The following is an 18402-nucleotide window of genomic DNA, read 5'->3' as shown; positions in this document are numbered from 1 at the left end:
CAAATCCTCCAGATAATTACTCTCCTCCCCCTGCAAAGCTTTATCGAAGGCACATCTCCTCCAGGAGGCCTTCCCTGACTAAGTTCCCCTTTTCCTCTTCTCCCATTCCCTTCTGCGTCACCCTGACTTGTTCATTTTGCTCTTCCCCCCGCCCAGCCCCACAGCACTTTTGTACCTATCTGTAATTTATTTGTATTGATGTCTCCCTCCCTCCCTCTAGAGTGTGAGTTTGTTGTGGGCAGAGAACGTGTCTGATTGTTGTAGTATTGAACTCTCCCAAGTGCTTAGTACACTGCTCTGCACACCACAGACACTCAATAAATGAATCTGTGCTGAATAAATATGATTGACTGACTGTAAAATGGGGAATAAGTCCAACTCCCTCCTACCTAAACTGTGAGCCCCACATGGGACGGGGACTGTGTCCAACCTGATTACCGGGTATCTAGGCCAGTGCTTGGAATAGTCCTTGCCACATAGTAAGCGCTTAATAAATACCGTCATTATCATTATATATGGAAAGGTCCTCACTACACTGCTAAGCCCCCAACTGACACCTCATCTAGGCCTGGAATAATCAGAAAATTGTGCTTCGGATCAGGAAAGGCAGCCCAGTAATGTAAAGAAGCATAGACTTTTATCTGCCTCAAATCAGTCTTGTTAAGAGTGATTTATTTGTCTTTCGCAAAGTTAAAAAAACAAACAAATCTTACACTTTGGGCATCGAGTCCCCCTTCCAAACTCCTTTAAAAGAATAGGCAGCCCGATGCGGCTGAATTAGATCCTCAAGTTACAACACTGAAATAATAATGTTGGTATTTGTTAAGCGCTTACTATGTGCAGAGCACTGTTCTAAGCGCTGGGGTAGACATAGGGAAATCATGTTGTCCCACGTGGGGCTCACAGTCTTAATCCCCATTTTACAGATGAGGGAACTGAGGCCCAGAGAAGTTAAGTGACTTGCCCACAGTCACACAGCTGACAAGTGGCAGAGCTGGGAATGTTAAAGCGAAGGGGTGAGAAATTCACTTCAGAAAATACTGTGTGCACAAGACAATGAAACACAAAAGCAGGAGGGGCCGAGCAGAGATCTGAGAAGCCCAGGTTTCATGATAATTGTGGAAAAGACTTTAATCAACACAAAGCATGGTTTGGCTTGTAGGATTTGGGGTTAAGGTGACACTTGCTACTGAAAAGCCACTGATCCGTCTTCTGAGTCCATTTTGAAAATAAACATTCAAGCAGGTGACTATTCCGGTCACTTAGGCATAAAGGCTCCCGGGTACCATGGAAGGTGAATTGTTATGGGTGAAAAATACATTTTGACGTCAATGACCAGCCCCAACTTTAGAGAAAGAGCTTTACTTTAGAGAAAGTAAGGGAGAAAGAGTGGGAAAAGCAATTACTTTCTCCTAGGAGTATAAATACTCAAGCTAGAAGAAGAGACTGCTGATTATTTTTCATGTCCATAGTTACAGGCAAAAATAAAATATAGCTGGTAGGGTCCACAGTTCATTCATGCCTTCATTCAATCATATTTACTGAGCGCTGACTGTATGCAAAGCGCTGTACAAAGCATTTGGGAGAGTACAGTGTATCAATAAGGAGAAATGTTCCCTGCCCCCAAAGAGCTTATAGTCCAAAAGAGGGAGACAGATATTAATATAAGCAAATAAATTACATATTTGTACATAAAGGTCATGGGGCTGGAAAAGGGGATGTTTTAAAGGGAGCAAGTCAGGGTGAAGCAGAAGAGAGGGAAAGAGGAAAAGAAGGTTTAATCAGGGAAGGCCTCATGGAGGAGATGAGCCTTCAGTAATAATAATAATAATAATGTGGATATTTGTTAAGCGCTTACTATGTGCACAGCACTGTTCTAAGTGCTGGGGGAGATGCAGGGTAATCAGGTCGTTCCACGTGAGGCTCACAGTTAATCCCCATTTTACAGATGAGGTCACTGAGGCCCAGAGAAGTTAAGTGACCTGCCCACAGTCACACAGCCGACAAGTGGCAGAGCCGGGAGTCGAACCCACGGCCTCTGACTCCGAAGCCCGGGCTCTTTCCACTGAGCCACGCTGGGAGAGTCATCGACAACATGTGAAGTACTTACCTTTTTGTAGTCAATCAAACGACTGACGGGTGTTTATGAGAGGCCAAGGGAATTTCTGGATTTCTACATAACTAGCTGGCTTTTCTATAAAACATGACCTATTCCACCTGTGTTTTCCCTTCCAGAGCTCAGTACAGTGCTCGGCACCCAGTCGGCATTTAATAAATGCCGTTGGTGCTACTGGCAATCAGGGAATGTGACTGTTGTTATCTTGTACTCTTCCAAGCACTTAGGACAGTACTCTGCACACAGTAAGCACTCAATAAATACCAGTTATCATCTCTAAATCCCGTGGAGAAGCAGCCCGGGAGTCAGAAGGATCTGGGTTCTAATTCTGACTCCACCACTCTCCTGCGGAGTGACCTCTGTGCCTCAGTTCCCTCCTCTGTAATAATAATATTGGTATTTGTTAAGCGCTTACTATGTGCAGAGCACTGTTTTAAGCGCTGGGGTACATACAGGGTAATCAGGTTGTCTCACGTGAGGCTCACAGTCTTAATCCCCATTTTACAGATGAGGGAACTGAGGCATGGAGAAGTTAAGTGACTTGCCCACAGTCACACAGCTAAGTGGCAGAGCTGGGATTCGAACCCACGACCTCTGGCTCCCAAGCCCGTGCTCTTTCCACTGAGCCACGCTGCTTCTCTGTAAAATGGGGATTAAGACTGTGAGCCTTACAAGGGATATGGACTGTGCCCAACCTGATTGATTGTGTGCAGAGCATTCATTCATTCATTCAATCGTATTTATTGAGCGCTTACTACGTGCAGAGCACTGTACTAAGCGCTTGGAGTGTACAATTCGGCAACAGATAGAGACAATCCCCGCCCCACAATGGGCTCACAGTCTAAACGACCATATTAAGCGTTTGGAAGAGCACAATACATTGAATCTAGCCCAATGCTCAGTACATTCATTCCATAGTATTTATTGAGCGCTTACTATGTACAGAGCACTGTACTAAGCGATTAGGAATGTACAATGACTTGCACATAGTAAGCATTCAACAAATGCTATAAAAAAGCACTGGGTGCAGACTATTGCATTTCTCGGCCTGAAAATTCACTAGGGAGAGATGCTGCCAAAATTTCGGCCGTACCCTCGTGGGAAGAAGACAGATTTGTCGTCGCTAGCTTTAATCCCCATGGCAACCGGTGTATTTGGCTCAGATATGAGAGAGGAAGACTTATTTTGTCCCTCCCGGATGAAACGTGTGAAAAAGCGGGCTGTTCTAAAAGGTGGAGGCCGTGGATGGACAGGAGTTGAACCGAGATGGGTAGGTACTTTGTGAACTCCCAGGGTAAAAGCGGTGAGAGAGTAGCATTTCTCTCCCCAGCCCACTGGACACGGTCAGTGTGACGGTCACCCTCCGTCTAACGGGCAGGGATGGGTCGAGGCCTTTGCCACGATGAAATCCGCCCGACGGCTGGGACAGGTCTGAGGGATGTCTGAAAAACCAAGATGATTGAGCGGCGTGGCTAGGGAAGCAGCGTGGCTCAGTGGAAAGAGCACGGGCTTGGGAGTCCGAGGTCATGAGTTCGAATCCCGGCTCTGCCACTTGTCAGCCGTGTGACGGTGGGCGAGTCACTTCACTTCCCGGTGCCTCAGTTGCCTCATCTGTAAAATGGGGATTAAGTGTGAGCCTCACGTGGGACAACCTGATGACCCTGTATCTATCCCAGCGCTTAGAACAGTGCTCTGCACAGAGTAAGCGCTTAACAAATACCAACATTATTATTATTATTATTATTATTATGCTGTGAGCCCCATGAGGGACCAAGACTGTGTCCAACCTGATTAGCTCGTATCTACCTCAGTGCTTAGAATAGTGCTTGACACATAGTAAGCGCTTATTCATTCATTCAATAGTATTTATTGAGCATTTACTATATGCAGAGCACTGTACTAAGCGCTTGAAATGTACAAATCGGCAACAGATACAGTCCCTGCCCATTGACGGGCTTACAGTCTAATCATTCATTAGTACTCATTGAGTGCTTACTATATGCAGAGCACTGTACTCAGCGCTTGGAATCTACAATTCAGCAACAGATAGAGACAATCCCTGCCCAGTTATGGGCTCACAGTCTAAACGGGGGCTTAACATACACAATAATAATAATAATAATAATGATAATAATACTAAAGAGCAAGATTTCCAGAAGTAATGTGGCCTAGTGGAAAGAGTATTCATGAGCCTGGGAGTCAGAAGGATATGGATTCCAATCCCAGTTCCTCCACTTGTCTGCTGCGTGACCTTGGGCAAGCACTTAGCTTCTCTGTGCCTCAGTGACCTCATCTGTAAAATGGGGATTAAGACTGTGAGCCCCATGTAGGACAGAGATCGTGTCCAACCGGATTAGTCATATCCTCTAGATTGTAAGCGTGTTGTGGGCAGGGAATGTATCTGTTATATCATTACATTGCACTCTCCCAAGCGCTTAGTATAGTGCTCAATTAATACAATTGACTAACCGACCTACCGCAGCACTTAATATTCATTCATTCAATAGTATTCACTGAGCACTTACTATCTGCAGAGCACTGTGCCAGAGTGCTCGGCATGTAGTAGGTGCTTAATACACGCAAAAAAACTCCAAAGAACCCCAACAAAACTGGCTGTACTGAGCAGTGCATTTTGTCCACCAGCCCCCAAAATCTTTTACAGTCATTGATGACGGCGCTAAACTCTGCTGTGGGAAGGGGTAAAACATGGCCAGGTTAGTCATTTGAAGATAAAAAAAACAAAATCTTTGAAAGCTTATGCTTCTTACTAGTGAAATGTTGACTAGTTTTTAGTGAGCAGCAGCTGGGAAGTAGCTGGGGATTGCCATTTGCCCAAATGCAGCATGGCTTAATGGGAAGAGCCCTGGCCTGGGAGTCAGAGGACCTGGGTTCGAATCCCAGCACTGCCACTTGTCTGCTGTATGACTTTGGCCAAGTCGCTTCACTTCTCTGGGCCTCAGTTCCCTCATCTGTAAAATGGGCATCAAGACCGTGAGCCCCATGTGGGACAGGGACTGTGCCCAACCCGATTTGCTAGCATTCACCTTCGCACTTAGTACGATGCTTTGTAAATAATAAGTACTTAACAAATACCATAATTATTAATATTCAACCAAATTCATTTTCCTCAAGCATATAATAATGGCATCGGTTAACTGCTTACTATGTGCGAAGCACCGTTCTAAGCGCTAAGAATGAAAGTTCCTTGTAAATAGGGAACTTGTCTACCAACTCGATCACGTTGTCCTCTTCCAATCGCTTAGTACAGTAGGTGGTCAATAAATAGCATCAGTGATTGTGGAAAGAGCCCGGGCTTGGGAGTCAGAGGTCATGGGTTCTAATCTTGACCCTGCCACTTAGCTGTGTGACTTTGGGCGAGTCACTTCACTTCTCTGGGCCTCAGTCACCTCATCTGTAAAATGGGGATGAAGACCGTGAGTCCCACGGGGGACAACCTGATTACCTTGTATCCTCCTCAGCGCTTATTATTATTATTATTATTATTATGTGGCTATATGGGCGTATGCACTTTAGTATTCAATCAACTGTATTTTTTGTACTGAGTACGATCGATCGACTTACTGCACTGAGGACTTGGGTCAGTACCATATGACAATATAATAGAATGGGAAGACACATTCCCCGCCCACAACCAGCTTACAGTCGAGGGGAGGGAGACGGACGGTAATATAAATAAATGAATTGCAGCTATGTCTATAAGTGCCGTGGGGCTGAGAGAGGGGTGAATAAAGGGAGCGAATCAGGGCGATGTAAGAATAATAATAGTAATAATAATTTGGTATTTTTTAAGCCCTTGCAATGTGTCGAGCACTGTTCCAAGCTCTGGTTGGATAGAAGGTAATCAGGCTGTCCCATGTGGGGCTCACGGTTTTAATCCCCATTTTGCAGACGAATGGATGGTATTCGTTAAGCGCTTACTATGTGCCAAGCACCGTTCTAAGAGCTGGGGAGGAATACAAGGTAATCAGGTTGTCCCACGTGGGGTTTACAGTTTTATTCCCCATTTTCCAGGTGAGGGAACTGAGGCCCAGGGAAGTGAAGCGACCTGTCCAAAATCGCACAGCCGATCAGTGGCGGAGTCGGGATTAGAACCCACGACGTCTGACTCCCAGGCCCTGGCTCTTTCCACCGAGCCAAGATGTAGAAAGGAGTGGGAGAAGAGGAAAGGAGGGCTTAGTCAGGGAGGGCCTCTTGGAGGAGATGGGCCTTCAGTAAGTCTTGGGAGGCGGGAAGAGCGATCTTACGTCGTTTATTATAATAATGATGGTAATTAAGTGCCTACTCTGTGCCAAGCACTGTTCTGATAATAATAATGTTGGTATATGTTGAGGAGCGGCGCGGCTCAGTGGAAAGGGCCCGGGCTTGGGAGCCAGAGGTCATGGGTTCTAATCCCGGCTCCGCCACTCGGCAGCTGTGTGACTTTGGGCCAGTCGCTTCTGTGTGCTTCGGTTCCCTCATCTGTAAAATGGGGATCGAGACTGGGAGCCCCACGTGGCACCACCCGATTACCTTGTATTCCCCCCCAGCGCTTAGAACAGTGCTCGGCGCATAGTAAGCCCTTAAGAAGTACCATTCATGCGTCTCTAAGATGGGGATTAAAACAGGGAGCCCCACGTGGGACCACCTGATTCCCTTGATTACTATTATTATTAAGCGCTCACTAAAGGTCGCGCCCCTCTGCCGTCCAAGGCCTCGTCCCCAAACACCGGGCCCCGCTCCCCATCCCCGATGACGACGATGGCATTTGTTAAGCGCTTACTTTGTGCCAAGCACTGTTCTAAGCGCCGGTGGGGGGGGGGGGGTAGAAGGTAACCAGGTGGTCCCACTTGGCGCTCACAGTCTCAACCCCCTGATGCCGCCCCCCATCCCTGATCATGAGAAGCAGCGCGGCTCAGTGGCAAGAGCCCGGGCTTGGGAGTCAGAGGTCATGGGTTCTAATCCCGGCTCCGCCGCTTGCCGGCTGTGTGACCGTGGGCAAGTCACTTCACTCCTCTGTTCCTCAGCTCATCTGTAAACTGGGGATTAAAACTGTGAGCCCCCCGTGGGACCACCTGATCACCTTCTATCCCTGCAGCGCTCAGAACAGTGCTCTGCACAGAGTAAGCGCTTAACAGATACCACATTATTATTATTATGCCACTTGTCAGCTGTGTGACTGTGGGCAAGCCACTTCTCTCGGCCTCAGTGACCTCCTCTGTAAAATGGGGATGAAGACCGTGAGCCCCACGTGGGACCACCTGATGCCCCCGTGGCTCCGCCAGCGCTCAGAACGGTGCTCTGCACATAGTAAGCGCTTAACAGATACCACATTATTAATATTATGCCACTTAGCTGTGTGACTGTGGGCAAGTCACTTCTCTGGGCCTCAGTTCCCTCCTCTGTAATATGGGGATGAAGACCGTGAGCCCCACGTGGGACCACCTGATGCCCCCGTGTCTCCGCCAGCGCTCAGAACGGTGCTCTGCACATAGGAAGCGCTTAACAGATACCACATTATTATTATTATGCCACTTGTCAGCTGTGTGACTGTGGGCAAGCCACTTCTCTGGGCCTCAGTGACCTCCTCTGTAAAATGGGGATGAAGACCGTGAGCCCCACGTGGGACCACCTGATGCCCCCGTGGCTCCGCCAGCGCTCAGAACAGTGCTCTGCACATAGGAAGCGCTTAACAGATACCAACATTATTATTATTATTATTATTATTATTATTATCCCGCCCCCCCATCGCCGATCCCGCCCCCATCCCCGATCCCGCCCTCCACCCCCGATCCCGCCCCCGTCCCCGATCCCGCCCTCTGCCCCCTGTCCCGGGGCCTGCCCTTCCCGGCCCCCTCGTCCCGTCCCGTCCGGTCGGGTCCCCCCCCGCCCCCGTCCCCCGTGTGTGTCGGCGGGACCATGCGGCAGCGGGGAGCGCCGTCCGGGGGCCCGCCGCCCCCCTCGGTCCCGGCCCCGGCCCCGGTCCCGGTCCCGGTCCCGGTCCCGGCCCGGCCCCGCCTCCGGCTCCCCGGCCTCCCGCTCCTCCTCCTGCTCCTGCTGCCGCCGCCGCCGCCCACCGCCCACTGGCCCTCCGCTCACGCCGAGCCCCCCGCTGCCCCCGCCGCAGGTGAGGAGGCTCCCCCGGACCCCCAAGCCCGCACCCAGCTTGGGCCGCTCCGATCTGGCCCCGTCCCGTCCCGTCCGGCCCGGTCCCGTCCGGCCCTGTCCTGTCCCGCCCCCGATCCTGTCCGACCCTGTCCTGTCCGGTCCCGTCCTGCCCTGTCCTGACCGGCCCTGCCCCGTCCGGCCCGTCCGGCCCTGTCCCGTCCGGTCTTGTCCTCTCGGCCACGTCCTGCCCTGTCCTGTCCTGTCCTGTCCTGACCTGTCCTGTCCGTCCCTGTCCTGTCCGGCTCTGTCCCGCCCGGTCCTGTCCCGTCCTGTCCGGTCCTGTCCTGTCCTGTCTGTCCTGTCCGTCCCTGTCCTGTCCGGCTCTGTCCCGTCCGGTCCTGTCCTGTCCTGTCTGTCCTGTCTGTCCCTGTCCTGTCCGGCTCTGTCCCGTCCGGTCCTGTCCTGTCCTGTCTGTCCTGTCTGTCCCTGTCCTGTCCGACTCTGTCCTGTCCGGCTCTGTCCCGTCCGGTCCTGTCCTGTCTGACATGTCTGTCCCTGTCCTGTCCGACTCTGTCCTGTCCGGCTCTGTCCCGTCCGGTCCTGTCCTGTCTGTCCTGTCTGTCCCTGTCCTGTCCGACTCTGTCCTGTCCGGCTCTGTCCCGTCCGGTCCTGTCCTGTCCTGTCTGTCCTGTCTGTCCCTGTCCTGTCCGACTCTGTCCTGTCCGGCTCTGTCCCGTCCGGTCCTGTCCTGTCTGACATGTCTGTCCCTGTCCTGTCCGACTCTGTCCTGTCCGGCTCTGTCCCGTCCTGTCCTGTCCTGTCCTGCCCTGTCCTGTCTGTCCCTGTCCTGTCCGGCTCCGTCCTGTCCGACTCTGTCCTGTCCGGCTCTGTCCCGTCCGGTTCGGTCCTGTCTTGTCCTGTCCGGTCCTGACCTGCCCTGTCCCGATCTGCCCTGTCCGGTCCCTCCCGGGCCTGTCCTGTCCTGTCCGGCTCTGTCCTGTCCGGCCCTGTTCCGTCCCGTCCGGTCCTGCCCTGTCCGGCCCGGGATGGACTGGCCCTGTCCCGGGACCCCGGGAAGCCTCGGACCCCTTCAGCTGCGCCCTGGGCTCCTCATTTTCCGCCGGGGGTCGGGGAGGAGCCGGGGGGTGGGGAAGGTGGCCCCCTCCCTCCTCTGCTCGGTCGCCCCCTCCTCTGCCCTCCCCGCAGACCACCCCTGTTGGCTGGCCCCTCGCCACGGAGACCGTGACCGTCACGGCTGTCGGCCAGAATCCTAATCCCGCGACGACCCCTGCCGCTGCCCCGCCCAGGGACCCCCGGTCACCCCCTCCCCACCCTCATCCCCCTCGTTTCACCCCATTTCTTTGCAAAGAAGATGAGGGAGTGGTGGGCTTCCCCCTCCCTCTCCCCTTCCTCCCCCAGCGAGGACGTCCCTGGCTCTGACCTCTGATCCCCCCAAAGGAGATGATAATATAATAATAATCATGGTATTTGCTAAGCCCTTACTATGTGCCGGACACTGTACTAAGCACTGGAGCGGAGTCCAGCAGATCAGGTTGGACCCCCATCCCCGTCCCATATGGGGCTCACAGTCTTCATCCCCATTTTACAGATGAGGTAGCTAAGGCCCAGAGAAGTGAAGCGACTTGTCCAAGGTGACACGGCTGACGAGCGGCAGAGCCGGGATCAGAACCCAGGACCTTCTGACTCCCAGGTCCGCGCTCTATCCACCGCACCGTGCCTGCTTCTCCCCATTCATTCATTCAATGATATTTATTGAGCGCTTACTACGTGCAGAGCAGTGTACTAAGCGCTTGGAATGTACGAATCGGCAACAGATAGAGACGGTCCCTGCCCACTGATGGGCTTACAGTCTAATCGGGGAGACAGACGGACCAAAACGGAAACAATAGCAATAAATAGAATCGAGGGGATGTACATCTCATTAATAAAATAAATAGGGTAATGAAAATATTTACGATCGAGCGGACGAGCGCAGTGCTGAGGGGAGGGGAAGGGGGGGTGGAGGAGCAGAGGGAGATGGGGGGAAAAGAGGGCTTAGCTGAGGGGAGGTGAAGGGGGGGTAGAGGGGGGACAGAGGGAGCAGAAGGAAAAGGGGAAGCTGGGTCTGGGAAGGCCTCCTGGAGGAGGTGAGCTCTAAGTAGGGCTTTGAAGAGGGGAAGAGAATGAGTTTGGCGGAGGTGAGGAGGGAGGACGTTCCTGGACCGCGGGAGGACGTGGGCCGGGGGTCGACGGCGGGATGGGCGAGAACGGGGGACGGTGAGGTGGTGGGCAGGCGGAGGAGCGGAGCGTGCGGGGTGGGCGGTGGAAAGAGAGAAGGGAGGAGAGGTAGGAAAGGGCAAGGCGATGGACAGCCTTGAAGCCTATGCCAGGCCCCAGCCCCCGGCCGCTGCAGAAGAAAGTCCTCTTGGGTCCGGCCCTTACTGGGAGACGAGCAGGGAAGCCTGCGGCCCGGTGACTCGACCGGGGCCTCGGACCAGTTTCCCAACCGCGGTGGGAAACATGCGCTCGTTACTCCGCGGTGGGAAATTGCAGAAGCTATTTTGTGGAAGCTGGTTTCTTTCCGCCCCCGTCGTTATCTGGCTGCCGCCCTCCCTGAGGAAATAATAATAATAATCATTCATTCATTCATTCATTAGTTTTTATTGAGCGCTTACTATGTGCAGAGCACTGTACTAAGCGCTTGGAATGAACAATTTGGCAACAGATAGAGCCAATCCCTGCCCAGTGACGGGCTCACAGTCTAAATGGGGGAGACAGACAGCAGAGCAAAACAGAATAAAACAGAAATAAGACAACATTATCAAGATAAATAGAATCAAGGGGATGTATACCTCATTAACAAAATAAATGGGGTAATAAATAATAAATACAAACGAGCACAGTGCTGAGGGGAAGGGAGAGGAGCAGAGGGTGGGGGGAGCAGAGGGAAAGGGGGGCTCAGTCTGGGAAGGCCTCTTGGAGGAGGTGAGAATAATAGCAATGAAATAGTGGTATTTATTATTAGGGTATTTATTAAGTGCTTACTATGTGCCAAGCACTGGGTAGTTACCAGGTCATCAGGTTGTCCCACGTGGGCTCACACTTTTAATCCCCATTTTACAGATGAGGTAGCTAAGGGCACCGAGAAGTTGTGTGACTTGCCCAAGGCCACACAGCAGATGCGTGGTAGAGCTGGGATTAGAATGTGTGTCCTCAGACTCCCAAGCCCTTGCTCTTTCCACTAAGCCACGCCGTTTCTCTATTTGTTCAGTGCTTACTGTGTGCTGGGCACTGTACTAAGCGTTGGGGTTGGATACGATCCCTGTCTACGTGGGGCTCCCGGTCTTAATCCTCATTTTCCAGATGAGGGAACTGCGGCTCAGAGAAGTGAAGTGACTTTCTCCAGGTCATGCAACAGACAAGTGCTGGGGTCAGGATTAGAACCCATGTCCTTCTGACTTCCAGGCCTGTGTGCTGTCCACTAGACAACTCTGCAGTGGTCGGTCTTCCCATGCCTGGGACCAGAACCACTGCCCTCCTAAAATGCCCAGGAGGGCCCTACCACTCCATCCCCCCAGGGCTTGCCTGAACAACATAAAGAGCCCGGGAACCATTCATTCAATAGTATTTATTGAGCGCTTACTATGTGCAGAGCACTGTACTAAGCGCTTGGAATGTACAGTTCGGCAACAGATAGACATGCTGGGTTAAAATGGCAGCGGCCCAGGGGTGCCTTTTGAGGGCACTGTCCGGACAGTGCCGTGCCCTCAAGTCGAGGCCTGGCATCCCTTCTGCTTTCCCCCGGGATGCCCCAAACAGTGCGGCGTCCCATGCAGCTCCCTCTGCTCCCCTCCGCTCTCCTGGGGCTGTTCCCGTCCACCTCTCCCTCCTCTTCCCCAGTCTCCTGCCCCGACTCAGCCTATGAGCAGATTCTCCTCACCTTCCGTGAAGTTGTCTGGCTTGCTCTCGGTCCTTGGGGCAGGCGGCCCGGGAGAAGGTGGGGATTGGCTGTGAGCAGTTCACTCTCTAGAGGCTCAGATGATAGCCAGGACCTGTCCCTCTAAGCTGACGTGGTCTCTGTGGAGCCATTGGCCGGATAGTCCGGGCCCTGCCCCGTCCAGGAAGTGGCAAAGTAGCCCAGGCCAGTACATAGTGGCACATGTTTTGTCCCCCTCTTCCCCTCCCTCCCCCTCTCTGGGTGAGACGGGCCTCCTCGGTGGCTTCATAATAATAATGATGATGATGGTGCTTGCTACGCGCTTACTATGTGCCAAGCACTGAGGTAGATACAAGTTAACGAGGCTGGACCCAGGGGGGTTCACAGTCTTAATCGCCATTTACAGAAGCAGGACCGGAGGCCCAGAAAAGTGAACTGACTTGCCCAAGGTCACACAGCAGACAAGCGGCAGAGCGGGGATTAGAACTCGGGTCCTTCGGACTCCCAGACCCGGGCTCTTTCCACTAAGCCATGCTGCTTCCTGCAGCAGGGTTTTATCTCTGACCGGCTAGGAACTCCACGCTCGGGAATCTCGAGCCGGACTGGGCTCTAAGAGAAGGGATCATTCTTTCGTTCGTTCGGTCGTATTTATTCATTCATTCAATAGTATTTATTGAGCGCTTACTATGTGCAGAGCACTGTACTAAGCGCTTGGAATGACCAAGTCGGCAACAGATAGAGACGGTCCCTGCCCTCTGACGGGCTTACGGTCTAATCGGGGGAGACAGACAAGAACAGTGGCAATAAAATTTATTGAGCGCTTACTGTGTGCAGAGTACTGTACTAAGCGGTTGGGAAAGTACGATACAGCAATAAAGAGAGACAATCCCTGCCCACAGCGGGCCGCAGGTATCTTGGCAGACCCTTCTAGGATTAAAACCCAACCTTCTATTTCCACTCTGTCTTGTGGTAGTCCCAGAAAGTAGCATTAACGTCATTTTGGGGTCACCCCACCCCTCCCATAAAGCTTGGTCATGACTTGTTTCAGCCCCGCAAGCCTCAGGGGCTGGCAGTAAACTCACTGTAGGCCAGGAATGTGTCTGTTCTATTGTATTCTTTCATTTATTCATTCGTTCCATCGTATTTATGGAGCGCTTACTGTGTGCAGAGCACTGTGCTAAGCGCTTGGGAAGTACAGTTCAGCACCGGATTGACGATCCCTGCTCACAACGAGCTCGAAGTCTTAGAAGGGGGGAGACGGACATCAAAACAAGTAAACAGGCATCAACAGCATCAGTATAAAGAAATAGAATCAGAGACGTATATACACATCAGAACAGGTGAAACAGGAATTAATATAAATAAATAGAATTACGGATACGCGCATATATACACAAGTGCTGTGGGGCAGGGAGGGGACGTAGAGCCAAGGGAGCGAGTCGGGGTGAGGTGGGGGGAGAGGGGGAGCTGAGGAAAAGTCCAAGCACTCAGAGTGCTCCGCACACAGTAAGCGCACAGTAAATACGAGTGATTGACCGGCAGGTCCTTTTCGTGTCCCACCCAAGGGCCGGGATGTGTTTGGGATGACATGTTCCGAGGACGCCTAGAAACCGGGTCTGGATAGTCCTGGAAGACAGGTAGGCCTCCAGATGAATCTGGGTGTATTTAAGAAAGATAATTACAGTAATTCCATACTGAACCCCGGTTTTCTCATCGGTACAATGGGGATAATGAAAGTTACTCTCTCGTAATATTTCTGAGGCGTTCTTATATCTTTCAAGGAAACCCACCCACGCGGGTGTCTTCATACCTCTCATTAGTCAAATTACCCGAGGTGTCTCTTCCCTGAATCACCCAGCTCTTGAGCCACGGGTCAGGCGGATAGCAATTTCTCCTCACTTTCTGTGTGCTCTTGTGCTCGTGGGAAGGGATTTCTTTGAAGCCCAGGGTGAGGGGAGAGCCACCTGTTCTTGGAGCTTTCTAGTTCGTGTCCTTCACCCCTTCCAGGCAGACCCCCTCCTCTCCGTCCCTCACTCTTGGCTCTCCCGCTTGCAACCCGCTGCTCACGCCTTTTCCTCGTGTTGCAATACCATCTTCTCCTCCACTTCACTCAACCACTTCCCTCTCCTTCTGCAAATCTGACTCAAAAGCCTCCTCCTTCCCCTTGTCTTCTTCATTTTCATTCATTCATGCATTCAATCTTACTTATTGAGCACTTCACTTTCATTCATTCGTGCGTTCAATCTTATTTATTGAGCGCTTACTGTGGGCAGAGCACTGTACTAAGAGCTTGGGAGAGTACAATACAACAATAAACAGACACATTCCCTGCCCACAACGAGCTGAAGGCCTAGAGAGCGTGTACTCTCCCAAGCGCTTGTACTCTCCTACCTTCTCCTCTTCCAACTCATCTCTCCCTTCCCGGGCATGCCATTCCCTCATTCATTCGTTCAGTCAGATTTATTGAGCACTTACGGTGTGCAGAGCACTGTACTAAGCGCTTGGGAAAGTACAATACAACAATAAACAGTGACATTCCCTGCCCACAACCAGCTCACTGTCTAGAGTGGGGGAGATAGACATCGATACAAATAAATGAAATGACAGATGTGTACAGAAGTGCTCTGGGGCTGGGTGTGGGGAAGAGCGAAGGGGTAAATGAAATCACAGATACGTACGTAAGTGCTTCGGGGCTGGGTGTGGCGAAAAGCAAGAGGATAAATGAAATTACAGCTATGTCCAGAAGTGCTTTGAGGCTGGGAGACGGGGAGAGAAAAGGGAGCAAGTCAGGGTGCAGAGGAGAGTGAGAGATGAGGAAAAGAGGGGCTTAGTCTGGGAAGGCCCCTTCGATAAGGTTTTGAAGTGGGGGAGAGTGGTTGTCTGCCAGGTTTAGATTGGTTGTCTTTTCCCGAATTGTCCATTCTAAGCGCTCAGTAGAGTGCTCGGCACATAGTAAGCGCCCAATAAATACTATTGAATGAATGAATGAATTTAGAGGAGGGAGGGCGTTCCAGGCCAGAGGCAGGATGTGGGCGAGGGGTCGGCGGGGAGAATAACTGGCGGCTTTGAGGAGGGGGAGGGCGTTGCAGGCCAGAGGCGGGACGTGGGCCGGGGGTCGGCGGCGAGACGGGTGAGATGGAGGCACGGTGAGAAGGCTAGCATTAGAGGAGCGAAGTGTGCGGGCTGAGCTGTAGAAGGAGAGAAGCGAGGTGAGGTAGGAGGGGACCGCCTCAGCTCTCTTCTGTCATTATCTGTGAAATTGTTATAACTTATTTTTGTCATTATCTAGCATTGTTCTTCCTACTTAGACAGCGAGCCCCATGTGGGACAAGGACTGTGTTCGACCAGATTGACTTGTATCTACCCTAGGGCTTAGAACAATGCTCGGTTCATAATAATCACTTCACAGATACCATGAATAATAATAATGATAATTTTTTTCCATCCTCTCACCTTTAATTATTTGGGTTTTTATCATTTTTGTTAATTGGCGCTTTCAACGTCACCCTATCTACTCAACTAAAGTCGCTTGCTCCCCTCTCCTTTCACCCATCTGGTACCACTAACCCAAAGCCCTGGATCACCTCCACAGCCCTCTTCCTTCACTCCTGTGCACAAGGTTCAGAGCGCTGCTGGCAGAAATCCAGATTTCAGTCCGAACTTCCTCCACCTCGAATTCGTATTTGTCTGCTTTAATTCTTCCCCCTCCTCTTCCGGACTATATTTTTTGTCCATCCTTATTGACTCCCAGGCCCAGTGCCCTTGCCGGTTGCTTCAGACGTTTAACTCCCTCCTCAAACCCCTCGTCCTCCCACCTCCCCCATCTCTTGCCTCTAATGATGTGGCCACGAACTTAATTGAGAAAATTGAAACCATCAGGTCTGAGCTTCCTAAAATCTCCCCAGCTCCTCTCCAGTCCTTCCCTTCTCCTGCCCCGTCTTCAACTCTTCCGTGGTCATGGGTTCGAATCCCGGCTCTGCCACTTGTCAGCTGTGTGACTGTGGGCAAGTCACTACTTTTCTGTGCCTCAGTTCCCTCATCTGTAAAGTGGGGATTAAGACTGTGAGCCTCATGTGGGACAACCTGATTACCCTGTATCTGCCCCAGCACTAAGAATAGTGATTTGCACGTAGTAAGCGCTTAACAAATGCCAACATTATTATCTTTCCCAGCAGTACCTCTGGAGGAGATCTCCTGCCCTCTCTCAAAATCCACCCCCTCCATCTGCACCTGCGACCCCTTCCCTTCTCACCTTATCGAAGCACTAGCTTTCTCCCTTCCTCCTTCCCTGACTGCCATCTCCCACTGTTCATTCTCCAGTGGCTTTCCCCTCACTGTTTTAAAGCATGCCCATATCTCCCCTTCCTTGACCCCACGGCTCCCTCCAGTTATCATCCCGTGTCCTTCCTACCATTCCTCCCCAAACTCCTTGAGTGAGTTGTCTACATCCTCTGTCTCCAGTTCTTCTCCTCCAATTCTCATCTTGCCAAATCTAATGGCCTCTACTCCGTCCGATCTTCGATCGCTCAGCTGCCTTCGACATTGTAGACCACCCCCTTCTCCTGGATTCGTTATCCAACCTTGGCTTCTCTGACACTGTCCTCTCCTGGTTTTCCTCCTATCTCTCTGACCTATTTCATGGGCTCCTCCTCTGCCTCTTACCTCCTAACTGTGGGAGTCCCCCAAGACTCAGTTCTGGGTCCCCTTCTATTCTCCACCCACTCCCTTGGAGAAGTCATTCTCTCCCGTGGCTTCAGCTATCATCTCTATGTGGAGAGTTCCCAAATCGACATCTCCAGCCCTGCTCTCTCTCCTCTGCAGACCCTCGCTTCTTTCTGCCTTCGGGACATCTCTACTTAGATGTCCTGCCGACATCTCCAAATTTAACATCTCCAAAACGGAATTTCTTATCTTCCCACCAAAATCTGTCCTCCCTGAGACTTTCCTATCGCCGTAGACGGCACCACTATCCTCTCTGTCTCGCAAGCCCGTAGTCTTGGCGTTATCCTCGGCTCATCTCTCATTCAACACACATAGTTGATGTCAACGAAGCCCGTCAGTTCAAGCTAGAGACCTCTAAAATCTGCCATCTCCTCCCCATCCAAACTGCTATAATCCGAGCGCTTATTCTATCCGGCCTTCATTCCCGCCTCAGCCTCCTCGCTGACTGCCCAGCCGCCTGTCCCTTCCCCACTCCAGTTCGTGCGTCACTCTGCTGCCCGGATCATTTTTCCACAAAACCTTTCAGTCCATTTACCTCACTTCTCAAGAGTCTCCACTGGTTGCCCATCCACCTCCACATCAAACAGAAACCCCTTACTATTGGCTTGAAAGCAGTTAATCACCTTGTCCCCTCCTAATTTAGCTCCCTGCTTTCTTACTACAACTCAGCCTGCACACTTCGCGCCTCTAATGCCAGTCTACCCACTGTACCTCGATCTCGTCTGTCTCGCCGCCGACTACTCGCCCACGTCCCGCCTCTGGCCTGGAATGCCCTCCTTCCTCATATCTGACAGACGATCACTCTCCCCACCTTCAAAGCCTCATTGAAGGCACATCTCCTCCAAGCGGCCTTCCCCAACTAACCCCTCATTTTTCTTCTCCCACTCCCTTCTGTATTTCCCTTGTACTTGGATCTGTACCCTGTATGCACCCCTCCCTCATCCCCACAGCACTTAAGTACTTATCTAATTAATTCTATTAATTCATTTCTATTAACGCCTGCAAATTCGCCCTGGGCAGGGAACATGTGATCCAAATCTGTTATATTGTACTCTCCTAACTCTGCACCCAGTGAGCGCTCAATAAATCAACTGATGATTATAGTGGATAGAGCATTGGGCCGGGAGTCAGAAGGTCATGGGTTCTAATCCCGGCTCTGCCATTTGTCTGCTATGTGACTTTGGGCAAGTCACTTCACTTCTCTGGGCTTCAGTTCCTTCATCTGTAAAATGGGGATTGAGACTGTGAACCCCACTTGGGGCAGGGATTGTGTCCAACAAGATTTGCTTGCATCCACCCCAGCACTTAGTAGAGTGCCTGGCACTTGGTAAGTGCTTAACAGATACCATCATTATTATTAATATTATTATCTGCTTGTAGTCCCATTAGTCCCATTGAGAAGCAGCGTGGCGCAGTGGAAAGAGCACGGGCTTTGGAGTCAGGGCTCATGAGTTCGAATCCCAGCTCGGCCACTTGTCAGCTGTGTGACTGTGGGCAAGTCACTTAACTTCTCTGTGCCTCA

General features: G+C 51.6%; 1 protein-coding gene across 1 annotated transcript in view; it reads left to right on the top strand.

Moving 5' to 3' along the window:
• Positions 1-8173: 8173 nt before the first annotated feature.
• SMPDL3A (sphingomyelin phosphodiesterase acid like 3A) overlaps positions 8174-18402 on the top strand; it is a gene marked incomplete at its 5' end in the record, with an annotated part of 37751 nt that continues 27522 nt past the window's right edge. Inside the window, one exon of the mRNA XM_029046429.1 lies at positions 8174-8240. Coding sequence (XP_028902262.1) covers positions 8174-8240 — 67 coding nt within the window. The remainder of the gene's footprint in view (positions 8241-18402) is intronic.

The sequence above is a fragment of the Ornithorhynchus anatinus genome, chromosome 2 (genome assembly GCF_004115215.2).
Source record: "Ornithorhynchus anatinus isolate Pmale09 chromosome 2, mOrnAna1.pri.v4, whole genome shotgun sequence".
Taxonomy (NCBI): domain Eukaryota; kingdom Metazoa; phylum Chordata; class Mammalia; order Monotremata; family Ornithorhynchidae; genus Ornithorhynchus; species Ornithorhynchus anatinus.
This window is presented reverse-complemented; position numbering and strand designations above follow the sequence as displayed.